We start from the raw sequence: 20,791 nt of genomic DNA on the forward strand, positions 1-20,791 counted from the left end.
GCAGCGCCACTCGTGGTATGCGGCCAACGATCAGCCACCGCTGTGAGATGTTGCTCTCCTCTGGGGCGGATGGTCACGCAGATCAGATGGTCCAGCTCCCCACAGGTAGAGCTCGGCCCCAGGGAGGACGATGGTGGGGGGAGTAGCAGTCATCGGGGCCAGAGCTCGTGGTAACGACGCCGGCAATGACAGGATGACACCAGGACTGCGGACAAAGTTCTTTAACTCACTGTCAGGTCGTCACCCTTGGAGTGCCGGTTTCTGCCGTGATGGGCCCCAGCCGATCTCGGATGATTCAGAGGCCACCACCGATGTTGTGCAGTGTGAGACCGTCCTTCCTTGCGCTCTGTAGTGTGGATTCCCATGGTGTGAAGCTACTTGGGGACCCCAGTGTCCTTGGGTTTAGTTCCCGTCCCCTTCGTAGGCAGCGCAAATCACTTGTGGGCTGACCGTGGTCTTCACGCCTGACTCTATATGCTGCTGTGCTCCGGAACCTTTGTGGTGGGCAATGGGACATGAAATCCCCCTTCCCTGCAGATTCTGATGGCGCAAAGTGGAGTGTACGCCACCCTAGGGTTCTGCACCCTGACTGCGCCGCTGCCGAAGGGGCTGTTAGGCTCTCCCGTGTTTGTCCTCTGTCTCACCAGCTCCACCGGTCATCTCCTGCTTCTTCCAGTCTGCCCGGTCCTAACTGAAGGAGCTCTAAAGCACGCCCTCCAGCGACCGCGGTCCTGTGAGTCCCTAATGTTCTGGCACTCTCTCAGTCGGTCCCGGGAGAGCTCTTAAGCACTCCTCCCGGTCAGTCCCTCTGAGGGGAGCTATGCAACACACCCCTCAGCAACCCTACTTCTTCTGTGTCTCAGACTATTCTTTTTTTTTTTTAAACTGTTTATTTATTAACAAGACATAGAAAAAAGAAAAGAGAATTGCATAGATACACACACAGCCTGTGGGCAAGGGTGGCGCTTGTCAGCCATGTTTATTTAATCCTAACATATAATATCTTACACTTTACAACTTGCGTCCCTCTAGCTATTGCTAAACTACAACTGCCAGCATGAAAAGCATGATAGGGTTGTAGTTTGGGAACAAAACAATTTAAAGGAACAGTTCGGAGTTATAAATCTGTGATTTTCTTCATTTTTCATTTCTTTACATGGTATTTTTGGTGCAATGTAAACAGGGGCTGGCACATTTTACCCGGGGGGCAATCATAAGGCAGTGTCCCTCAAGTTGCAGTGGCCTATCTTTGGTCTGTTTATCTCTGGCCGCTGAATTAAAACAGCAGTGGTAACAGACTTTATGAACAGACTGGTGCATATATATTGGAACAGAACCGCGCTTACTGCTTACATAGATACTGCAACAGAACCAATATGACTACATAGATATGGGAACTGCAAGGAGCTTACTACAGAGATATAGGAACAGAACCGAGCTTACTGCAGAGATATGGAAGCAGAACCGAGCTTAAAACAGAGATATGGGAGCAGAACCGAGCTTACTACAGAGATAAGGAAGCAGAACCAAGCTTACTACACAGATATGGGAGCAGAACCGAGCTTACTACAGAGATAAGGGTGCAGAAGCAAGCTTATTACATAGATAAGGGAGCAGAACCAAGCTTACTACACAGATATGGGAGCAGAACCGAGCTTACTACAGAGATAAGGGTGCAGAAGCAAGCTTATTACATAGATAAGGGAGCAGAACCAAGCGTACTACAGAGATAAGGGAGCAGAACCAAGCTTACTACAGAGATAAGGGTGCAGAAGCAAGCTTATTACATAGATAAGGGAGCAGAACCAAGCTTACTACACAGATATGGGAGCAGAACCGAGCTTACTACAGAGATAAGGGTGCAGAAGCAAGCTTATTACAGAGATAAGGGAGCAGAACCAAGCTTACTACACAGAAATGGGAGCAGAACCGAGCTTACTACAGAGATAAGGGTGCAGAAGCAAGCTTATTACATAGATAAGGGAGCAGAACCAAGCTTACTACAGAGATAAGGGTGCAGAACCAAGCTTACTACAGAGATAAGGGAGAAGAACCAAGCTTACTACAGAGATAAGGGTGCAGAACCAAGCGTACTACAGAGATAAGGGAGCAGAACCAAGCTTACTACAGAGATAAGGGTGCAGAACCAAGCTTACTACAGAAATAGAAGATCAGAACTGAGCTTACTGCAAAGATAAGGGAGCAGAACCAAGCTTACAACAGAGATATGGGAGCAGAACCGAGCTTACTGCAGAGATATGGGAGCAGAACCGAGCTTACAACAGAGATATGGGAGCAGAACCGAGCTTACTACAGAGATAAGGGAGCAGAACCGAGCGTACTACAGAGATATGAGAGCAGAACCAAGCTTACTACAGAGATAAGGGAGCAGAACCGAGCTTACTACAGAGATAAGGGAGCAGAACCAAGCTTACTACAGAGATAAGGGTGCAAAACCAAGCTTACTACAGAGATATGGGAGCAGAACTGAGCTTACTACAGAGATAAGGGTACAGAACCAAGCTTACTACAGAGATAAGGGTGCAAAACCAAGCTTACTACAGAGATAAGGGAGCAGAACCGAGCTTACTGCAGAGATAAGGGTGCAAAACCAAGCTTACTACAGAGATATGGGAGCAGATCTGAGCTTACTGCAGAGATATGGGAGCAGAACCGAGCTTACTACAGAGATATGGGAACAGAAACGAGCTTACTACAGAGATAACGGAGCAGAACTGAGCTTACTACAGAGATAAGGGTGCAACCGAGCTTACTACAGAGATATGGGAGCAGAACAGAGCTTACTACAGAGATCAGGGTGCAGAACCAAGCTTACTACAGAGATAAGGGTGCAACCGAGCTTACTACAGAGATATGGGAGCAGAACCGAGCTTACTGCAGAGATAAGGGAGCAGAACTGAGCTTACTACACAGATAAGGGTGCAGAAGCAAGCTTACTACAGCGATAAGGATGCAGAACCAAGCTTACTAAAGAGATACAAGATCAGAACTGAGCTTACTGCAGAGATAAAGGTGCAAAACCAAGCTTATTACAGAGATAAGGGAGCAGAACCAAGCTTACTACAGAGATGGAAGATCAGAACTGAGCTTACTGCAAAGATAAGGGTGCAAAACCAAGCTTACTACAGAGATAAGGGAGCAGAACCAAGCTTACTACAGAGATGGAAGATCAGAACTGAGCTTACTGCAAAGATAAGGGAGCAGAACCAAGCTTACTACAGAGATAAGGGAGCAGAACCAAGCTTACTACAGAGATAAGGGAGCAGAACCAAGCTTACTACAGAGATAAGGGTGCAGAACCAAGCTTACTACAGAGATAGAAGATCAGAACTGAGCTTACTGCAAAGATAAGGGAGCAGAACCAAGCTTACTACAGAGATATGAGAGCAGAACCAAGCTTACTACAGAGATAAGGGAGCAGAACCGAGCTTACTACAGAGATAAGGGAGCAGAACCAAGCTTACTACAGAGATAAGGGTGCAGAACCAAGCTTACTACAGAGATAAGGGTGCAGAACCAAGCTTACTACAGAGATAAGAGAGCAGAACCAAGCTTACTACAGAGATAAGGGAGCAGAACCAAGCTTACTACAGAGATATGAGAGCAGAACCAAGCTTATTACAGAGATAAGGGTGCAGAACCAAGCTTACTACAGAGATAAGGGAGCAGAACCAAGCTTACTACAGAGATAAGGGTGCAGAACCGAGCTTACTGCAGAGATAAGGGAGCAGAACCAAGCTTACTACAGAGATAAGGGAGCAGAACCAAGCTTACTACAGAGAAAAGGGAGCAGAACCAAGCTTACTACAAAGATAAGGGAGCAGAACCAAGCTTACTACAGAGATAAGGGAGCAGAACCAAGCTTACTACAGAGATAAGGGAGCAGAACCAAGCTTACTACAGAGATAAGGGAGCAGAACTGAGCTTACTACAGAGATAAGGGAGCAGAACCAAGCTTACTACAGAGATATGGGTGCAGAACCAAGCTTACTACAGAGATAAGGGAGCAGAACCAAGCTTACTACAGCGATAAGGGAGCAGAACCAAGCTTACTACAGAGATAAGGGAGCAGAACCAAGCTTACTACAGAGATAAGGGAGCAGAACCAAGCTTACTGTACCCATACAACAAAATTGTACTTGGTCTACAACATAGAAACAGCAAAAGAACCAAGCCTCCTCCATAGCTAGGGGAAAAGAACATGTAAGCTTACTGCTTAACTATGGTACCATAACTGAGCTTACTGTATTGATATAGGAGCAAAACCATGCTTACTACATAGATACAGTACCATAACCCAGCTAACTACATGTACAACAATACAAAGCTTCTCCTATATTTTCAATGTTAAACTCATACGGAACACGGCTGGCACACGGACTATACACTGATGCTATCTGTGTGCTGTACATGTTTTTCACAGCCCCATAGGCTTCTATTAGCCCTTGTCATCTGCGCTGCTGGGGATCACACACGGTCTGTGTAAACACACGGACATGCGAGCAGCACCATATGCTATAATGGGTACATATGGTACCCATAAAAAAAGCGGATACAACACGTACCAGATACACAGGCACGTGAAGGAGGCCATAAGGTGGTCACATAGCTACGTCACAGTGCAGGGGTTAATTTCACTTTTCTTTTCATAAACATGGAAAGACAAATGAAATTCCCTAACACTTATGTGAACGAGCCCTTAGGGTCCGTGCCACGATCAGTGTCAGCAGCGTCTTGGACGCAAAGTGTTTTCACTGATTCCAAAATGCTGCGTTGTACAGTATAAGCACAGTGGATGGATTTATAGAGATCTCCAAGAAACTAGTGTGGCGCCCCTGCGGCTCCAGTTGCCACAGGGTACTGCACCTCATTTAAGGTGCAGTATTCACCTCGGGTAAAGAGGGGGTTAATCACCGGTGTTCCACATACACTTTACATACAGCTTAGGCGCCTTCTCACTGGGGAGCCGGACTAGGGTAGGCAGGGGATGGCCATCACGAAGCTTGGGACTTTCCCGGTCACTAGGACTACCACCTGGGGGACGGGTTCCACTTGGGATAGAAGAGGAGCATCACACACACACACACACCCGGCAGTCAAGTCGGGGCTTCAGTTCTGGCGACATGACACCACTTATTCTCCTTTTTCTTCTCATGGGGCCTGCGGCTTGGAGCGAGATGCTCTCGGGTCCTCCTCTCCTGAAGGGACACCCCTAGGACACTTTCTAAACACCGGTGGCTTCCTCCATCCGAGCTTCCTCCATTCCTCCATCCAGCACGGTGGTGTCCGGTGCCTCCCGGGCAATACAAAGACTGTTAGTAAAGACACCTGGAACCGCAGCAGCCGACTCGGACTCTTATTACCGGCGCCAACAGCCACTGCCCCCCTCATTATCCTCCCCGGGGCCAAACCATCTTACCTGCAATTACCATCTGCCCCGGAAGACAGCGACAGCAGCAGCGGCTAATCCCTGGCCGCGTACCGCAGGTGGCGTCACAAAATCGTTCCATCCATCCCCCCTTCTCTGTGGACACCTCGGGGTCACGAAACCGGGCAGGCCACCCGTGACATCCATCCCCCTGAACAGTGGCGTAGCTAGGGTTTCAGCTCAGGGGGGGGCAAAACATCTGAGTGGGCCCCTTACCAGGTCACCATGATAACTACGGTGGCGCAGACTAATCGTGGGTATAGTGGAACCTCGGCAGATGACACTGATATTACCGCTATATGGTGACTATATAGTGGTAGATATCGGTGCTGCAGCACATACAAGAGGTCACAGTGCAGTTATAGAGGGTGACTTACAGCCGACGTTCTTCCAGATGGAGTTGTTCACCTTTTCTGTGTTTTCCATCTGGCCCAGACCGACATGACGACTTCTTCCAGCCACAACTCATCTACAGAGATTACAACAAAGACACATTTCACTCCTCACACTTCCGACACCGAACCCCATCTAATCCCAACCTGCACAAACTCCGCCTCCTGCCGTCACCCCAATACTGAGCCGCTGCTGCCGTGTGTGCCCCTATTACTGCACCTGCTGCGTGCACAAAAACCGACTCCTCTTACTGCCATACATTGTAATGCCACCACTGTGCCCCCACATAATCCACCACTGTGCCCCCCACATAGTAATGCCACCACTGTGCCCCCCACATAATGCCACCACTGTGCCCCCCACATAATAATGCCACCACTGTGCCCCCACATAATAATGCCACCACTGTGCCCCCCACATAATAATGCCACCACTGTGCCCCCCACATAATAATGCCACCACTGTGCCCCCACATAATAATGCCACCACTGTGCCCCCCACATAATAATGCCACCACTGTGCCCCCACATAATAATGCCACCACTGTGCCCCCACATAATAATGCCACCACTGTGCCCCCCACATAGTAATGCCACCACTGTGCCTCCACATAATGCCACCACTGTGCCCCCACATAATAATGCCACCACTGTGCCCCCACATAATAATGCCACCACTGTGCCTCCCACATAATAATGCCACCCCTGTGCCCCCCACATAGTAATGCCACCACTGTGCCTCCACATAATGCCACCACTGTGCCCCCACATAATAATGCCACCACTGTGCCCCCACATAATAATGCCACCACTGTGCCCCCCACATAATAATGCCACCACTGTGCCCCCCACATAGTAATGCCACCACTGTGCCCCCACATAATAATGCCACCACTGTGCCCCCCACATAATAATGCCACCACTGTGCCCCCCACATAGTAATGCCACCACTGTGCCCCCACATAATAATGCCACCACTGTGCCTCCACATAATGCCACCACTGTGCCCCCACATAATAATGCCACCACTGTGCCCCCACATAATAATGCCACCACTGTGCCCCCACATAATAATGCCACCACTGTGCCTCCCACATAATAATGCCACCACTGTGCCCCCCACATAGTAATGCCACCACTGTGCCTCCACATAATGCCACCACTGTGCCCCCACATAATAATGCCCCCACTGTGCCCCCACATAATAATGCCACCACTGTGCCCCCACATAATAATGCCCCCACTGTGCCCCCACATAATAATGCCCCCACTGTGCCCCCACATAATGCCACCACTGTGCCCCCACATAATAATGCCACCACTGTGCCCCCACATAATAATGCCCCCACTGTGCCCCCACATAATAATGCCACCACTGTGCCCCCACATAATAATGCCCCCACTGTGCCCCCACATAATAATGCCCCCACTGTGCCCCCACATAATAATGCCACCACTGTGCCCCCACATAATAATGCCACCACTGTGCCCCCACATAATAATGCCAACACTGTGACTCCACATAATAATGCCACCACTGTGCCTCCACATAATAATGCCACCACTGTGCCCCCACATAATAATGCCACCACTGTGCCCCCACATAATAATGCCACCACTGTGCCCCCACATAATAATGCCACCACTGTGCCCCCACATAATAATGCCAACACTGCGACTCCACATAGTAATGCCCCCACTGTGCCTCCACATAATGCCACCACTGTGCCTTCACATAATAATGCCACCACTGTGCCCCCACATAATAATGCCACCACTGTGCCCCCACATAATAATGCCACCACTGTGCCCCCACATAATAATGCCACCACTGTGCCCCCACATAATGTCACCACTGTGCCCCCCACATAGTAATGCCACCACTGTGCCTCCACATAATAATGCCACCACTGTGCCACCACATAATAATGCCACCACTGTGCCCCACACATAATGCCACCACTGTGCCCCCACATAATAATGCCACCACTGTGCCCCCACATAATAATGACACCACTGTGCCCCCACATAATAATGCCCCCACATAATAATGCCACTTCTGTGCCTCCACATAATAATGCCACCACTGTGCCCCCACATAATGCCTCCACTGCATCCCCACATAATAATGCCACCACTGTGCCTCCACATAATGCCACCACTGTGCCCCCACATAATAATGCCACCACTGTGCCCCCACATAATAATGCCACCACTGTGCCCCCACATAATAATGCCACCACTGTGCCTCCACATAATAATGCCACCACTGTGCCCCCACATAATAATGCCACCACTGTGCCCCCACATAATAATGCCCCCACTGTGCCTCCACATAATAATGCCACCCCTGTGCCCCCACATAATAATGCCACCACTGTGCCCCCACATAATAATGCCCCCACTGTGCCTCCACATAATAATGCCACCCCTGTGCCCCCACATAATAATGCCACCCCTGTGCCCCCACATAATAATGCCCCCACTGTGCCCCCACATAATAATGCCACCACTGTGCCCCCCACATAATAATGCCCCCAATGTCTCACAGCAGCTGGGGGGGTGTCTCACAGCAGCTGGGGGGGTGTCTCACAGCAGCTGGGGGGGTGTCTCACAGCAGCTGGGGGGTGTCTCACAGCAGCTGGGGGGGTGTCTCACAGCAGCTGGGGGGGTGTCTCACAGCAGCTGGGGGGTGTCTCACAGCAGCTGGGGGGTGTCTCACAGCAGGGGGGGGGGTGTCTCACAGCAGGTGGGGGGGTGTCTCACAGCAGGTGGGGGTGTGTCTCAAAACAGGTGGGGGTGGGGTCACAACAGGTGGGCGTGGGGTCACAACAGGTGAGGGGTGGGGTCACAACAGGTGAGGGGTGGGGTCACAACAGGTGGGGGTGGGGTCACAACAGGTGAGGGGTGGGGTCACAACAGGTGGGGGTGGGGTCACAACAGGTGGGGGTGGGGTCACAACAGGTGGGGGTGGGGTCACAACAGGTGGGGGTGGGGTGACAGCAGGTGGAGGAAGGTGAGAGGTGGGGGAGGTGGTGGCAGATGGAGGGGACGCAGCAGATGGGTTCAGTGCTTCTGGATCAGGGGCAGTGACTGCTGCAGCCGGCAGCTGATGGGTGGGGGCTGGGGCAATGACGGCGGCGGCTGAAAGGAGACAGTGTCTTTAAACTTACCGGTCGCTCTCCTCACCTTTCACGGACGCTGGAGTGAAGCTGAGGGGAGTGGTCACCGGCCCCAGATCCACAGTGATTGGACAGATCGGTCACAAGGCCGATCTCTCCAATCAGAGCTGGGGGCGGGTGAAACTGAGGTCACCCAGCTCCAGCCAATGATCGGTGCTACAGCTGCACTGATCAGGGCTGGATTTTAATGTTTCAGCCATTTTCAATGGTTGGAACATTACAGTGGCTGTGATTGGCTGACGAACGCCGTTCAGCCAATCACAGCCTCCTTAGGTCCGGGGAGGAGACACCACCCCTCCAGATGTCAGGCAGAGGGCCCTCCTCCCCGAATCTAAGGTATTTGCAGCGATCGCAGCCACCGGGGCCACGATCTCGCCATGACGTACTGGGTACGTCATGGGTCCTTAAGTACCAGGGAGCTATGACGTACTCAGTACGTTTTCAGGCTCTAGGGGCCGCTCCCGCGACTGCAGGTGCTGTCAGTGCAACGTCCCCGCCCCCTGCCCATGGGTCCCGGTGAGCAGAGAAATGAAAGGGGAGGGGCCCGGGCTGTCAGCGTGTCCAGGCCCCGCCTCCTGCTCGACCAGCCCGCCCTGCGAAGTGTACTGTCAACGCCCCCTGTGCTGGGGCCCGGGGAGCAGAGGAAGGAAAGGGGAGGGGCCTGTCAGCGTGTCCGGGCCCCGCCTCCTGCTTGACCAGCCCGCCCTGCGAAGTGACTGTCAACGCCCCCTGCGCTGGGGCCCGGGGAGCACAGAAAGGAAAGGGGAGGGGCCTGTCAGCGTGTTTGGGCCCCGCCTCCTGCCTGCTGCTCACCGGCCCGCTACAGGCGTTCTACTAGTAATGCCCTGATGGCGGCCCTGCCGCAGGGGTTAACTATATCGGCGCGCGCTGTGCACGCTGATATAGTTAACCCGTTAACGACCCGTGACGTACTGGGTACGTCATGGATCGTGTGCCGTTAAGCCCCACCCCCTGCCGCGGGCAGGCGGCGATCCGTGCACATATCAGCTGTTTTCAACAGCTGACATGTGTGCCTGCTAGCCACGGGTGGGATCGCTTCCACCCGTGGCCATTAACCCCTTACAAATCGCTGCCAAAATATGCGCGCCGCCATGACAGTCACTTACCCCGCCCCACCGGAAGTCACGTGACATGATCACGTGACTTTCGGTGGTTGCCATGGTAGCACAGGGTCATGTGATGACGCCTGTAGCTACCATGACTCACTTCCTCTCAATGCCGGAATACAGCTCTGTAGCTGAGATCTGCAGATAGTGCAGAGCGATCGGATTGCTGATCGCTATAGCCCCCTAGGGCTAAAATAAAAAAAAAAGTTTTAAAAAATTAAAAAAAAATAAAAAAACCTAAAAGTTCAAATCACCCCCCTTTCACCCCATTGAAAATTAAAGGGTTAAAAAAATAAAAAATATACACATATTTGGTATCGCCGCGTTCAGAAATGCCCGATCTATCAAAATATAAAATCAAATCTGATTAGTAAACGGCGTAGCGGCAAAAAAATTCCAAACGCCAAAATTACGTTTTTTTGGTCACCGCAAATTTTGCGCAAAATGCAATAACAGGCGATCAAAACGTAGCATCTGCGCAAAAATGGTACCGTTAAAAACGTCAGGTCAAGACGCAAAAAATAAGCCGCCACTGAGCCTCAGATCCCGAAAAATGAGAACGCTACGGGTTTTGGAAAATGGCGCAAAACGTGCGCCACTTTTTTTGGACAAGCTTGTGAATTTTTTTTAACCCCTTAGACACAAGTAAACCTATACATGTTTGCTGTCTACAAATTCGCACTGACCTGAGGCATCACATAGATACATCAGTTTTACCATACAGTGAACACAGTGAATAAAATATCCCAAAAACTATTGTACAATCACACTTTTTTTGCAATTTTTCCGCACTTGGAATTTTTTTGCCGTTTTCCAGTACACCATATGGTAAAACTTATGGTTTCATTTAAAAGTACAACTCGTCCCGCAAAAAACAAGCCCCTTACATGGCAAGATTGACGGAAAAATAAAAAAGTTACGGCTCTAGGAAGAAGGGGAGCAAAAAACAAAAACGCAAAAACGGAAAGTGCCCGGGGGCTGAAGGGGTTAATGATATCGCAGCTCCAGGTGGGCCCCCTCTGAGCACGGGGCCCGGGGCGGCCGCACCCTCTGCCCCCCCCGCTAGCTACGCTACTGCCCCTGACCCTTCATCGGCCCGATGACGAGTAACCCCCAGGCCCTGTGGGGTGCTCCACTAGCGTCTCCACCAGAGAAAGCACGCTGTGTCCAGACCGGGAAGACGCCTGATGGTGGACACTCGCCCTTATAGACTTAGTGTTGTGCCCTAACAATACAAATGTTTTACACATACACCACAATACACTATAAGATTGTGCCCACGGTCTGGACATGGTGTGTCCTGGACACATGTCCTCTCCTGTGGGGCTGTGAGTGCTCTCCGCAGGGACCACAGCGGCCGGTGCCCACAGTCAGGGTTCGGACCACTGTGGTCTCTCTTCTATTCTTTCTATGGAGACACAGCAATAAATTAACATCCCAGGGCTCAGGAAGCCGCACCACAGGTCAGTGTTCGCTGTGAGCTGTACACGCACAGTGGGCAGAGGATTTCTAGAAATCCCATCCACTGTGCTTGTGTACCGCCCTGAGAGGGGCCCGGCCGCTTCTTCCGCTTGCTCGGGCCGAGCCGCTCAAGGTCCGGGCTCGGGTTCTCGGTGGCACAAGCGCCTCCGGACCGGGGGCCACGTCGCTCTTGTTAAGGGGAGGCGGTGGGGGGTGGTGGTTATGTAACGGGTCGTGACGCCACCCACGGGTCGTGGTGACGGGGAATGCACCACCGTTGCGGCTGAAGTGATGGTGGGCTCGTCCGGGATCAGTGTTGCGGCTGCAGCTGAGATGTTAGCCTCTCCGTGGGTAGGGGCGGTATGTCCCGGGGCCCGGTGGGGGACTGTAAGGGCTGATGTTGTCGTCGGAGTGCAGGGCGCCGTGCCGCGGTGTAGCGTCGTGCCCGGATGGCACTGGTGTACTCACGATTGATTCACACTCAGAGTCACTGGTAAACCAAAGTTCGGAAGTGGTCGGTCCCCGCGGCCGGCTGCTGATGTCCCCTGTGGGGTTGATGGTGGCCCCTTTTCCCGTGCACCTCTGGATGTTTGTGTTTCGGCCCCCCTGCCTCAGCAGTGGTATCCCGCTCCCCGGCGTTGAGCTGCCGGAGGAGCCCTCGTTTGCCCGCAGGCGCTGGCCTGTCGGGTGTTTGGCCCTTGGCGGTGGTGCTCACCCGGTCTCGGTGGGCTTTTGCCTTCTTTCGGGACTTTGGGTGTGGATGAACCCGTGAGGTCCGGCCAGCAATCAGTCAATTTGCCTATACTCAGTGGCTTCTAAGCTAGGACGGGGTCTGAGTACCCTCCTGTTGGTGCTCCGGTACACGGTTGATTCCCCGGTTCGGGACCCAGACCCGGTCCGTACGGTTCCGCCGGTTGCTGTACCGGTACTCCTGCAGACGGCCACCACCGTCTGCCTGCCTGACGTTTTCTAAGGGGCCCAGGCTCCTACCCGGGTCCCCGACAGCTGCTCCTCTACCCCTCACTGTCAACTCCAAACTTGTCTAACCTCTTTCTGTTTGAACTTACTGGCCCAGGACAGTAGTCTCCTCGGTGGGCATGCCTTTCCGCCTGACTCTGCCCACCTGGTGTGCTCTACTAGCCCTGAGGGAGGCATCAGGTCTCCCTTTTGGGTGACGTGTGCGATCTCACAGGGGATGGGGGTGTGTGGGTTAATTACCTGATGTGTACTGTGGCTATGTGTGCAGAGAGCAGGAGCCGGCACTGGCAGTGAGAGAGTGGGGACGCTGGTAACGAAGGTAAATATTGGGTAACCAAGGTAAGGGCTTCTTGGTTACCCAATGTTTACCGTGGTTACCAGCGTCCGCAGAAGCCGGCTCCTGCTGCCTGCACACGTAGCAGAGTACACATCGGGTAATTAACCCGATGTGTACTGTGGCTAGGTGTGCAGGGAGCCAGCGCTAAGCGGTGTGCGCTAGTAACCAAGGTAAATATCGGGTTGGTTACCCGATATTTACCTTAGTTACCAAGCGCAGCATCGCTTTCACGCGGCGCTGCTGGCTGGGGGCTGGTCACTGGTTGCTGGTGAGCTTACCAGCAACTCGTGTAGCCACGCTCCAGCAATCCCTGCCAGGTCAGGTTGCTGGTGGGATCGCTGGAGCGTCGCAGTGTGACATCTCACCAGCGACCTCCTAGCAACTTACCAGCGATCCCTATCAGGTTGGATCGTTGTTGGGATCGCTGGTAAGTTGTTTAGTGTGACTGGGCCTTTAGTTAACAAGAGCGGTAGAGCAATTTGTGAGCAGCTCCAGAATAGACAGAATCATTGACTTTCCAATAGACTGAACACAGGGATATTGGCACCTTCATTTTGGGGTCTACAATATGGCGTCTCCTGCTATTTTCCAGTCTCTCCTTTCTCAGGCTTTGGGCTCTGCATTGTCTGTGGCTTTGGTGCACTGGTATCAGGGTGGGCTTTTACCTCACATATCTTTTCATATATCTCTGTAAGGCTAGTTTCACACTTGCGTTGGACGGCTTCCGTAGCATTGCGTTGTGTGACGGATGCAACGGATGCGTTGCATATAGTGGCACAACGGATGCTACAGATCATACAAAACAACGGAAAGCTTTTTTTTTTTCACAGTTTTACCGGCAGCAGACTATTGTGAACGATCAGCTGATCGCTCTCAATAGCCGGCGGCCGGTAGCTCAGCTGAGCGCTGTCACTTGCCGGCGGCCAGGCATGCCGGCGGGAGGGCGCTGAGCGCTGTCACTTGCCGGCGGCCGGGCATGCCGGCAGGCGGGCGCTGAGCACTGTCACTTGCCGGCGGCCGGGCATGCCGGCGGGCGGGCGCTCAGCTGAGCACTGTCACTTGCCGCCGGCCAGGCATTCCGGCGGGTGGGCGCTGAGCTGAGCGCTGTCACTTGCCGGCGGCCAGGCATGCCGGCGGTCGGGCGCTCAGCTGAGCACTGTCACTTGCCGGCGGCCAGGCATTCCGGCGGGTGGGCGCTGAGCTGAGCGCTGTCACTTGCCGGCGGCCAGGCATGCCGGCAGGCGGGCGCTGAGCTGAGCGCTGTCACTTGCCGGCGGCCAGGCATGCCGGCAGGCGGGCGCTGAGCTGAGCGCTGTCACTTGCAGGCGGTCAGGCATGCCGGCGGGCGGGCGCTCAGCTGAACGTTCGGCCACTGCGAGACAAAATAAAGTTTGTGATTTAAAAAAAGAAAAAAAAAATGAGCATGCGCAGTAAAATCCTGATTATTCCGCTGCTCAAAAAAACGTTACAAGCTGCGTTCCTCGCGCTGGGCGGAAGCAACGGAGCGTCGCCCAGCGGAAGCAACGCAGGTCCTTTTGGCACAATCCGTCATCCATACAAGTCTATGGGAAACAGCGGAATCCGCTGTTTACCAAAAGGGCGGATTGTAACGGAAGGCAGCGATGTGTGCTGCCGCAGGAGCGACGAACCACAACGAAAAACAACCATTACCGATTTTTGAGTTTGGGACGACCTCTCCATGGTGAACGATTTTCACCATTTTTGAGGTCGCTTAAGGTCGCTGGTCAGTGTCACACGCTGCGATATCGTTAATGACGCCGGATGTGCGACGATAAAACATTAACGATATCGTAGCGTGTAAAGCCCCCTTTACTCTTGTGGTGTAATCTACATTACAACGATTTGCCATTGAATACAGAAAATTCGCATGATCCTGAGACATATCTAGACAATTGTAAACAGTTGTGTACAGAGCCAGATAATTATTCCAGAAGAGTGTAGCATCATCATATCGCCTGCATCTGGACATTGCTGAGGGCTTGTCACCCCTAGTATCTCTTCCACCTATGATGCGTTGCGATTCCTTCCTTCCTAGCTCTGCTCCGGTGCAGTTATCACCCATTTGTTCAGATCTTAGCTGTGGCCTTTAATGACCTGCGACTCTGCTGTCCGGTGGCTCTGACCGAAGAAGTGACCATCACCTTGCAGGACGCCTTGGAGAAGGTACAAACAGTCATTTCGAGCACTGAGTTCTTGGAGTTCTGCAGGAACGTCTCCTCTTTTTTTGTTCTGTCTCCTTCATAGGTCGTTAAATCCATCCTGACGTTCCACCGAGCCGAGGATGCTGCATTCAGCCCCCAGGAGCGGGAACTCTTTATCCAATTCTGCACTGTCTTTTTGGAGGACCTGACCCCGTATCTGAACCGCTGCTTACAGGTCCTCTTTCCTCCAGCGCAAAGAGCACAAATACTTGGTAAAAACAAAAGGTTTATGTTCTAATAATAATTCCCGATCGTAAAGTACAATCTGTCCCCTGCGTTCCTCCAGAGCTGTATTCACAATTCTGGAGGGTGATGAGTTCGTCTCTGGCTGCACTACCTGCTTGTTCAGTGTCTATACAGAGATGGATGGAATGAGAAGAATTGTTTTTCATCTATTCAGGCAAAAGAAAATGAATTCTGCCAGAATGTGGAGTTGCAGATAGTGTGGTATTTTTAGGATTCACCATTGTCAATAGAAATCAGCAGAAGTGTGAATATAGCACTGAAGTATAATACAGCTTTACAAGTCAGAGTTACTGTAAGATGAGTAATTTATATGCACAGTGACTCCACCAGCAGAATAGTGAGTGCAGCTCTGGAGTATAATACATGATCTGTAATGTATGTACACAGTGACTGCAGCGGCAGAATAGTGAGTGCAGCTCTGAAGTATAATACAGGATGTAACTCAGCATCAGTACAGGATCAGTAATGTAATGTATGTACACAGTGACTGCACCAGCAGAATAGTGAGTGCAGCTCTGGAGTATAATACAGGATGTAACTCAGGATCAGTAATGTAATGTATGTACACAGTGACTGCAGCGGCAGAATAGTGAGTGCAGCTCTGGCGTATAATATAGGATGTAACTCAGGATCAGTAAGGTAATGTAATGTACACAGTGACTCCACCAGCAGAATAGTGAGTGCAGCTCTGGAGTATAATACAGGATGTAAATCCAGATCATTGCAGGATAAGTAATCTAATGTACGTACACAGTGATAATACAGGAGGTAACTCATGAACAGTACAAGATATGTAATGTATGTACACAGTGACAGCACCAGCAGAATCGTGAGTGCAGCTCTGGAGTATAATACAGGAGGTAACTCAGGATCAGTAATGTGTCAGGGCCGGGAGGACTGGTGGGCCCAGGAGGTGGATCCACTGGACCATTCACCCCACCGGAGGGCAGGGTACACTGCAGCCAGAGCACTGGGGTGGCAGGGACAGGTATAACCAGGTCACCAGGGTCACGGAGTTCTTTAGGACAATACAGGAAACAGAAACAGGTACCCGGTAGCAAAGACAAACAGTACTCCCGGTAACAGGACACAGCACAAGGGGACCTGAGCACCTAGCTCAAAAGACAAGCTTCAGGACACGTTGATCAGGCGCCGCCCACATGGAAAGGCCAGTCCTATATACCCAGCACAGCCTCATGTCATTTCCTGCTGCAGGTGTGCTGGGCCTATGAGACCAGGAGAGTGGGCGCGGCCTGGTCCTATACAGAACCATGTGGCTAAGACTCAGAGTCATAAGACCAGGAGCAGGACACAGGAGAGCACGAGCGGGAGCGGTAGCCATGACCGGTGGACACGTGGACTGGATCAGTGGTTAAGGAGCAGTGCAATGACGGTGAGGCCGGATCAGTGGGTACGGAGCGGTGCCGGGATGGTGCGACCGGATCAGCGGGTAAGGAGCGGTGCCGAGGCATCGGGAGCGTGACAGTACCCCCCCCCTTTATGCCCCCCCCTCCGTGCAAAGTACCCCTGGGGCACACCGGACCGAGCTTCCGGACCATAACCCAACGCAAAGGTAAGGAAGGACTGCTGACCCCGTGCCACCTTCTTGACCGCACCACGCTTAGCCGAAGAACCCTTAGCAGTGGCAACAGAAAGAAGAGGCGGACGGGCAGAAGCAGGACGGGAATCGTGGACGACCGGATCGGTAGTACAGGCGGTAGAAGAGAAGGTAGCAAGAACGACCGGCTCGGGTGCCTCGGACCGGGCACAGGATATTGTCACATCATCAGAAGTCGGTGGTATCAAAGTCTCAATTGCCAGGGATGGTGGAACGACGCTGGACTGCGTCGTCTCTTCTTCTGGTTCCGGTGGTACCACAGGCACAAGTGCCAGGAGCTGTGGTACAACGCTGGACTGCGTCATTTCCTCTTCTTCTTGCGACATGACAGGGTCAGATGCCAGGGGCTGAGGAACGGGCTGTAGACAGTTATCATGGCACGAGGGACTCCAGCGAGTGATTGCGCCAGAGCGCCAACTGATGTCAGGGTCATGGAGTTGTAGCCAGGGCAGACCCAGCAGGAGCGCGGGAGCCAGTCTCGGGATGACATATAAAGCAATAGTCTCAGTGTGCAGAGCACCAACACGGAGTCTCACGGGTTCGGTTATATATACGACGGGTTCGTATAACGGTTTTCCGTCCACGGAGGCGAACCAGAGGGGTTTTGCAAGCGGGATGACCGGTATCCGATAACGGTCCACGGTAGCTTGTAGGATGAAATTACCCGCTGCCCCCCGAATCAATGTGAGCCTCTGCCGTGAATCGGGTCTTCTCAGTCGTTATCTGGACAGTCTGTGTAACCGGGACTGAGGTGATTCCGGTACCAAGGGTGGCGGTTCCCACCATCCCTTGGACTCGGGGTCTTCCTGATCTCTCAGGGCATGAGCGGAGCAGATGTGAACCGCTTCCACAATAGAAACACAGGCCCTGGGCGAGTCGCTCTGCACGGCGTTGCTCAGCTTGGCTCAGTCGGTCAATTTGCATTGGTTCAGGAGTAGAATCGCAGAACAGCAGTGGCGGGGGAACGGTAGACCTCTGCGGAACGGAGATGTGACGGATTGGTCGCTTCTCCCGGGATACTTCCTTGGTTCGCTCTTGGAAACGGAGGTCAATCCGGGTGGCTAGGGATATCAGAGCGTCCAAAGTACGGGGAACGTCACGACCGGCTAATTTATCCTTAATGCGGCCCGACAGGCCCTCCCAAAAGGCTGCTGTCAATGCCTCGTTCCAGCCTAGCTCGGAGGCAAGCGTGCGGAACTGGATGGCGTACTGGCCCACCGTCAGGGTTCCTTGGCGTAGCCGGAGGAGCGAGGAGGTAACCACGGTGGTGCGTCCCGGTTCATCAAAGGTATCACGGAAGGCCTGCAGGAATTCCAGGAGGTTGGTGGTCACTGGGTCCTCATTCTCCCACAAAGGATTCATCCAGGCCAATGCTTCGCCTTCCAGATGGGACATTAGAAAGGCCACCTTAGCTTGGTCTGAAACAAACAAATGGGGAAGCAACTTGAAATGCAGGGAGCACTGGTTCAAGAAGCCTCTGCAGGTCTTGGGATCCCCCCGCATAGCGAGGTGGAGCAGCGAGGCGGAGTTGCGAAGCCGAGGGGAGAACAGGTTCGGACTTAGACGCTGTCTGCTGCGTCGACGGAGACGAGGCAGCGGTCTGTAGCGTGTACAACCGGTGGTCCACAGACGTCAGGAACTTCAGTATGCGGTGTAAGGTGTCACGCTGTTGCACCAGTTCCTGGCGTAGTTCAGTCAGCTCAGACGTTTGTGCTCCAGCGGGATCCATGGCCTGATCAATCTGTCAGGGCCGGGAGGACTGGTGGGCCCAGGAGGTGGATCCACTGGACCAAGCACCCCACCGGAGGGCAGGGTACACGGCAGTCGGAGCACTGGCGTGGCAGGGACAGGTATAACCAGGTCACCAGGGTCACGGAGTTCTTTAGGACAATACAGGAAACAGGCACAGGTACCAGGGAGCAAGGACAAGAAGTCAGCAGGACACAGCCCCAGGGGACCTGAGCACCTAGCTCATAAGACACATTGATCAGGCGCCGCCCACATGGCAAGGCAAGTCTTATATACCCAGCACAGCCTCATGTCATTTCCTGCTGCAGGTGTGCTGGGCCTATAAGACCAGGAGAGTGGGCGCGGCCTGGTCCTATACAGAACCATGTGGCTAAGACTCAGAGTCAGACTCATAAGACCAGGAGCAGGACACAGGAGAGCACGAGCGGGAGCGGCAGCCATGACTGGTGGACACGTGGACTGGATCAGTGGTTAAGGAGCAGTGCAATGACGGTGAGGCCAGATCAGTGGGTACGGAGCGGTGCCGGGATGGTGCGACCGGATCAGTGGGTACGGAGCGGTGCCGGGATGGTGCGACCGGATCAGCGGGTAAGGAGCGGTGCCGAGGCATCGGGAGCGTGACATAATGTATGTACACAGTGACTGCACCAGCCGAATCATGAGTGCAGCTGTGGAGTATAATACTGGATGTACTCAGGATCAGTAATGTAATGTATGTACACAGTGACTGCACCAGCAGAATAGTGAGTGCAGCTCTGGAGTATAATACTGGAGGTAACTCAGGATCAGTAATGTAATGTATGTACACAGTGACTGCACCAGCCGAATCGTGAGTGCAGCTGTGGAGTATAATACTGGAGGTAACTTAGGATCAGTAATGTATGTACACAGTGACTGCACCAGCAGAATCGTGAGTGCAGCTGTGGAGTATAATGCAGGATGTACTCAGGATAAGTAATGTAATGTATGTACACAGTGACTGCACCAGCCGAATCGTGAGCACAGCTGTGGAGTATAATGCAGGATGTACTCAGGATCAGTAATGTATGTACACAGTGACTGCACCAGCAGAATAGTGAGTGCAGCTGCTGAGTATAATGCAGGATGTACTCAGGATCAGTAATGTATGTACACAGTGACTGCACCAGCAGAATAGTGAGTGCAGCTGTGGAGTATAATGCAGGATGTACTCAGGATAAGTAATGTAATGTATGTACACAGTGACAGATCCAGCAGAATCGTGAGTGCAGCTGTGGAGTATAATGCAGGATGTACTCAGGATCAGTAATGTAATGTATGTACACAGTGACTGCACCAGCAGAATCGTGAGTGCAGCTGTGGAGTATAATGCAGGATGTACTCAGGATAAGTAATGTAATGTATGTACACAGTGACAGATCCAGCAGAATAGTGAGTGCAGCTGTGGAGTATAATGCAGGATGTACTCAGGATCAGTAATATATTTGCAGAGTTTTTCAGCCTTTGTAATGTGATATATTAATTTTCCTTTTTTTCCCCCTCTCAGGTGTCGCCCCCACTCACCTCTCCCGTTACGGCAATCTTGGTTCTATCAATGTGGCTCCGCTGCATGAAGCCTTGGAGGGTTTATTACCTCAGAAGGAGCCTGACATTATCCCCACACCCGAGGCCGAGCCGGAGAAATCTCAACCATCCATAGAGAAGGCGGAAACGAAGATGGAGGATGCACAGATTGTGTCCGCGGTGTCTGAGCTTCCGGCCGGAGATGACGCCACATGACGGCCATTAGTGTGAATGAAGTCTACATTGGGGAGAGGGATGTCAATATATATATATGGGGCCCGGGACAGACATCAGCCGTTACCTGGAGCCACAATGACTCCGACATTTACATCCGAACTCTGTCAAATCCGTCTTCATTATTGATCATACAGCACTCGCACTTTTGGGTACTCATGGGTGTGGTGAACTCAAAGCTGCATTTTGGGAATGAGAACAGTCATCTGATTGGTTGCCAGGAGTGTGTAATATATATATGATATTCCGCTAAT

General features: G+C 52.3%; 1 protein-coding gene across 2 annotated transcripts in view; it reads left to right on the forward strand.

The window, feature by feature from the left end:
* Window positions 1–20,791, forward strand: part of LOC142254212 (conserved oligomeric Golgi complex subunit 8-like) — an 84,766-nt gene extending 63,975 nt beyond the window's left edge. The window contains exons 1-3 of one of the 2 annotated variants that reach the window (XR_012727209.1): window positions 15,004–15,110; window positions 15,192–15,360; window positions 20,287–20,791. Coding sequence is in view for 1 of the 2 variants with exons in the window: in XM_075325192.1 (XP_075181307.1) it covers window positions 15,192–15,360; window positions 20,287–20,519 (402 nt within the window). In the remaining variant the exon portion in view is untranslated. Of the gene's footprint in view, window positions 1–15,003; window positions 15,111–15,191; window positions 15,361–20,286 lie in introns of those variants that run through there. The other variant, XM_075325192.1, reaches the window with a different exon arrangement.

Source organism: Anomaloglossus baeobatrachus, chromosome 10 (assembly GCF_048569485.1).
Source record: "Anomaloglossus baeobatrachus isolate aAnoBae1 chromosome 10, aAnoBae1.hap1, whole genome shotgun sequence".
Classification (NCBI taxonomy): Eukaryota; Metazoa; Chordata; class Amphibia; order Anura; family Aromobatidae; genus Anomaloglossus; species Anomaloglossus baeobatrachus.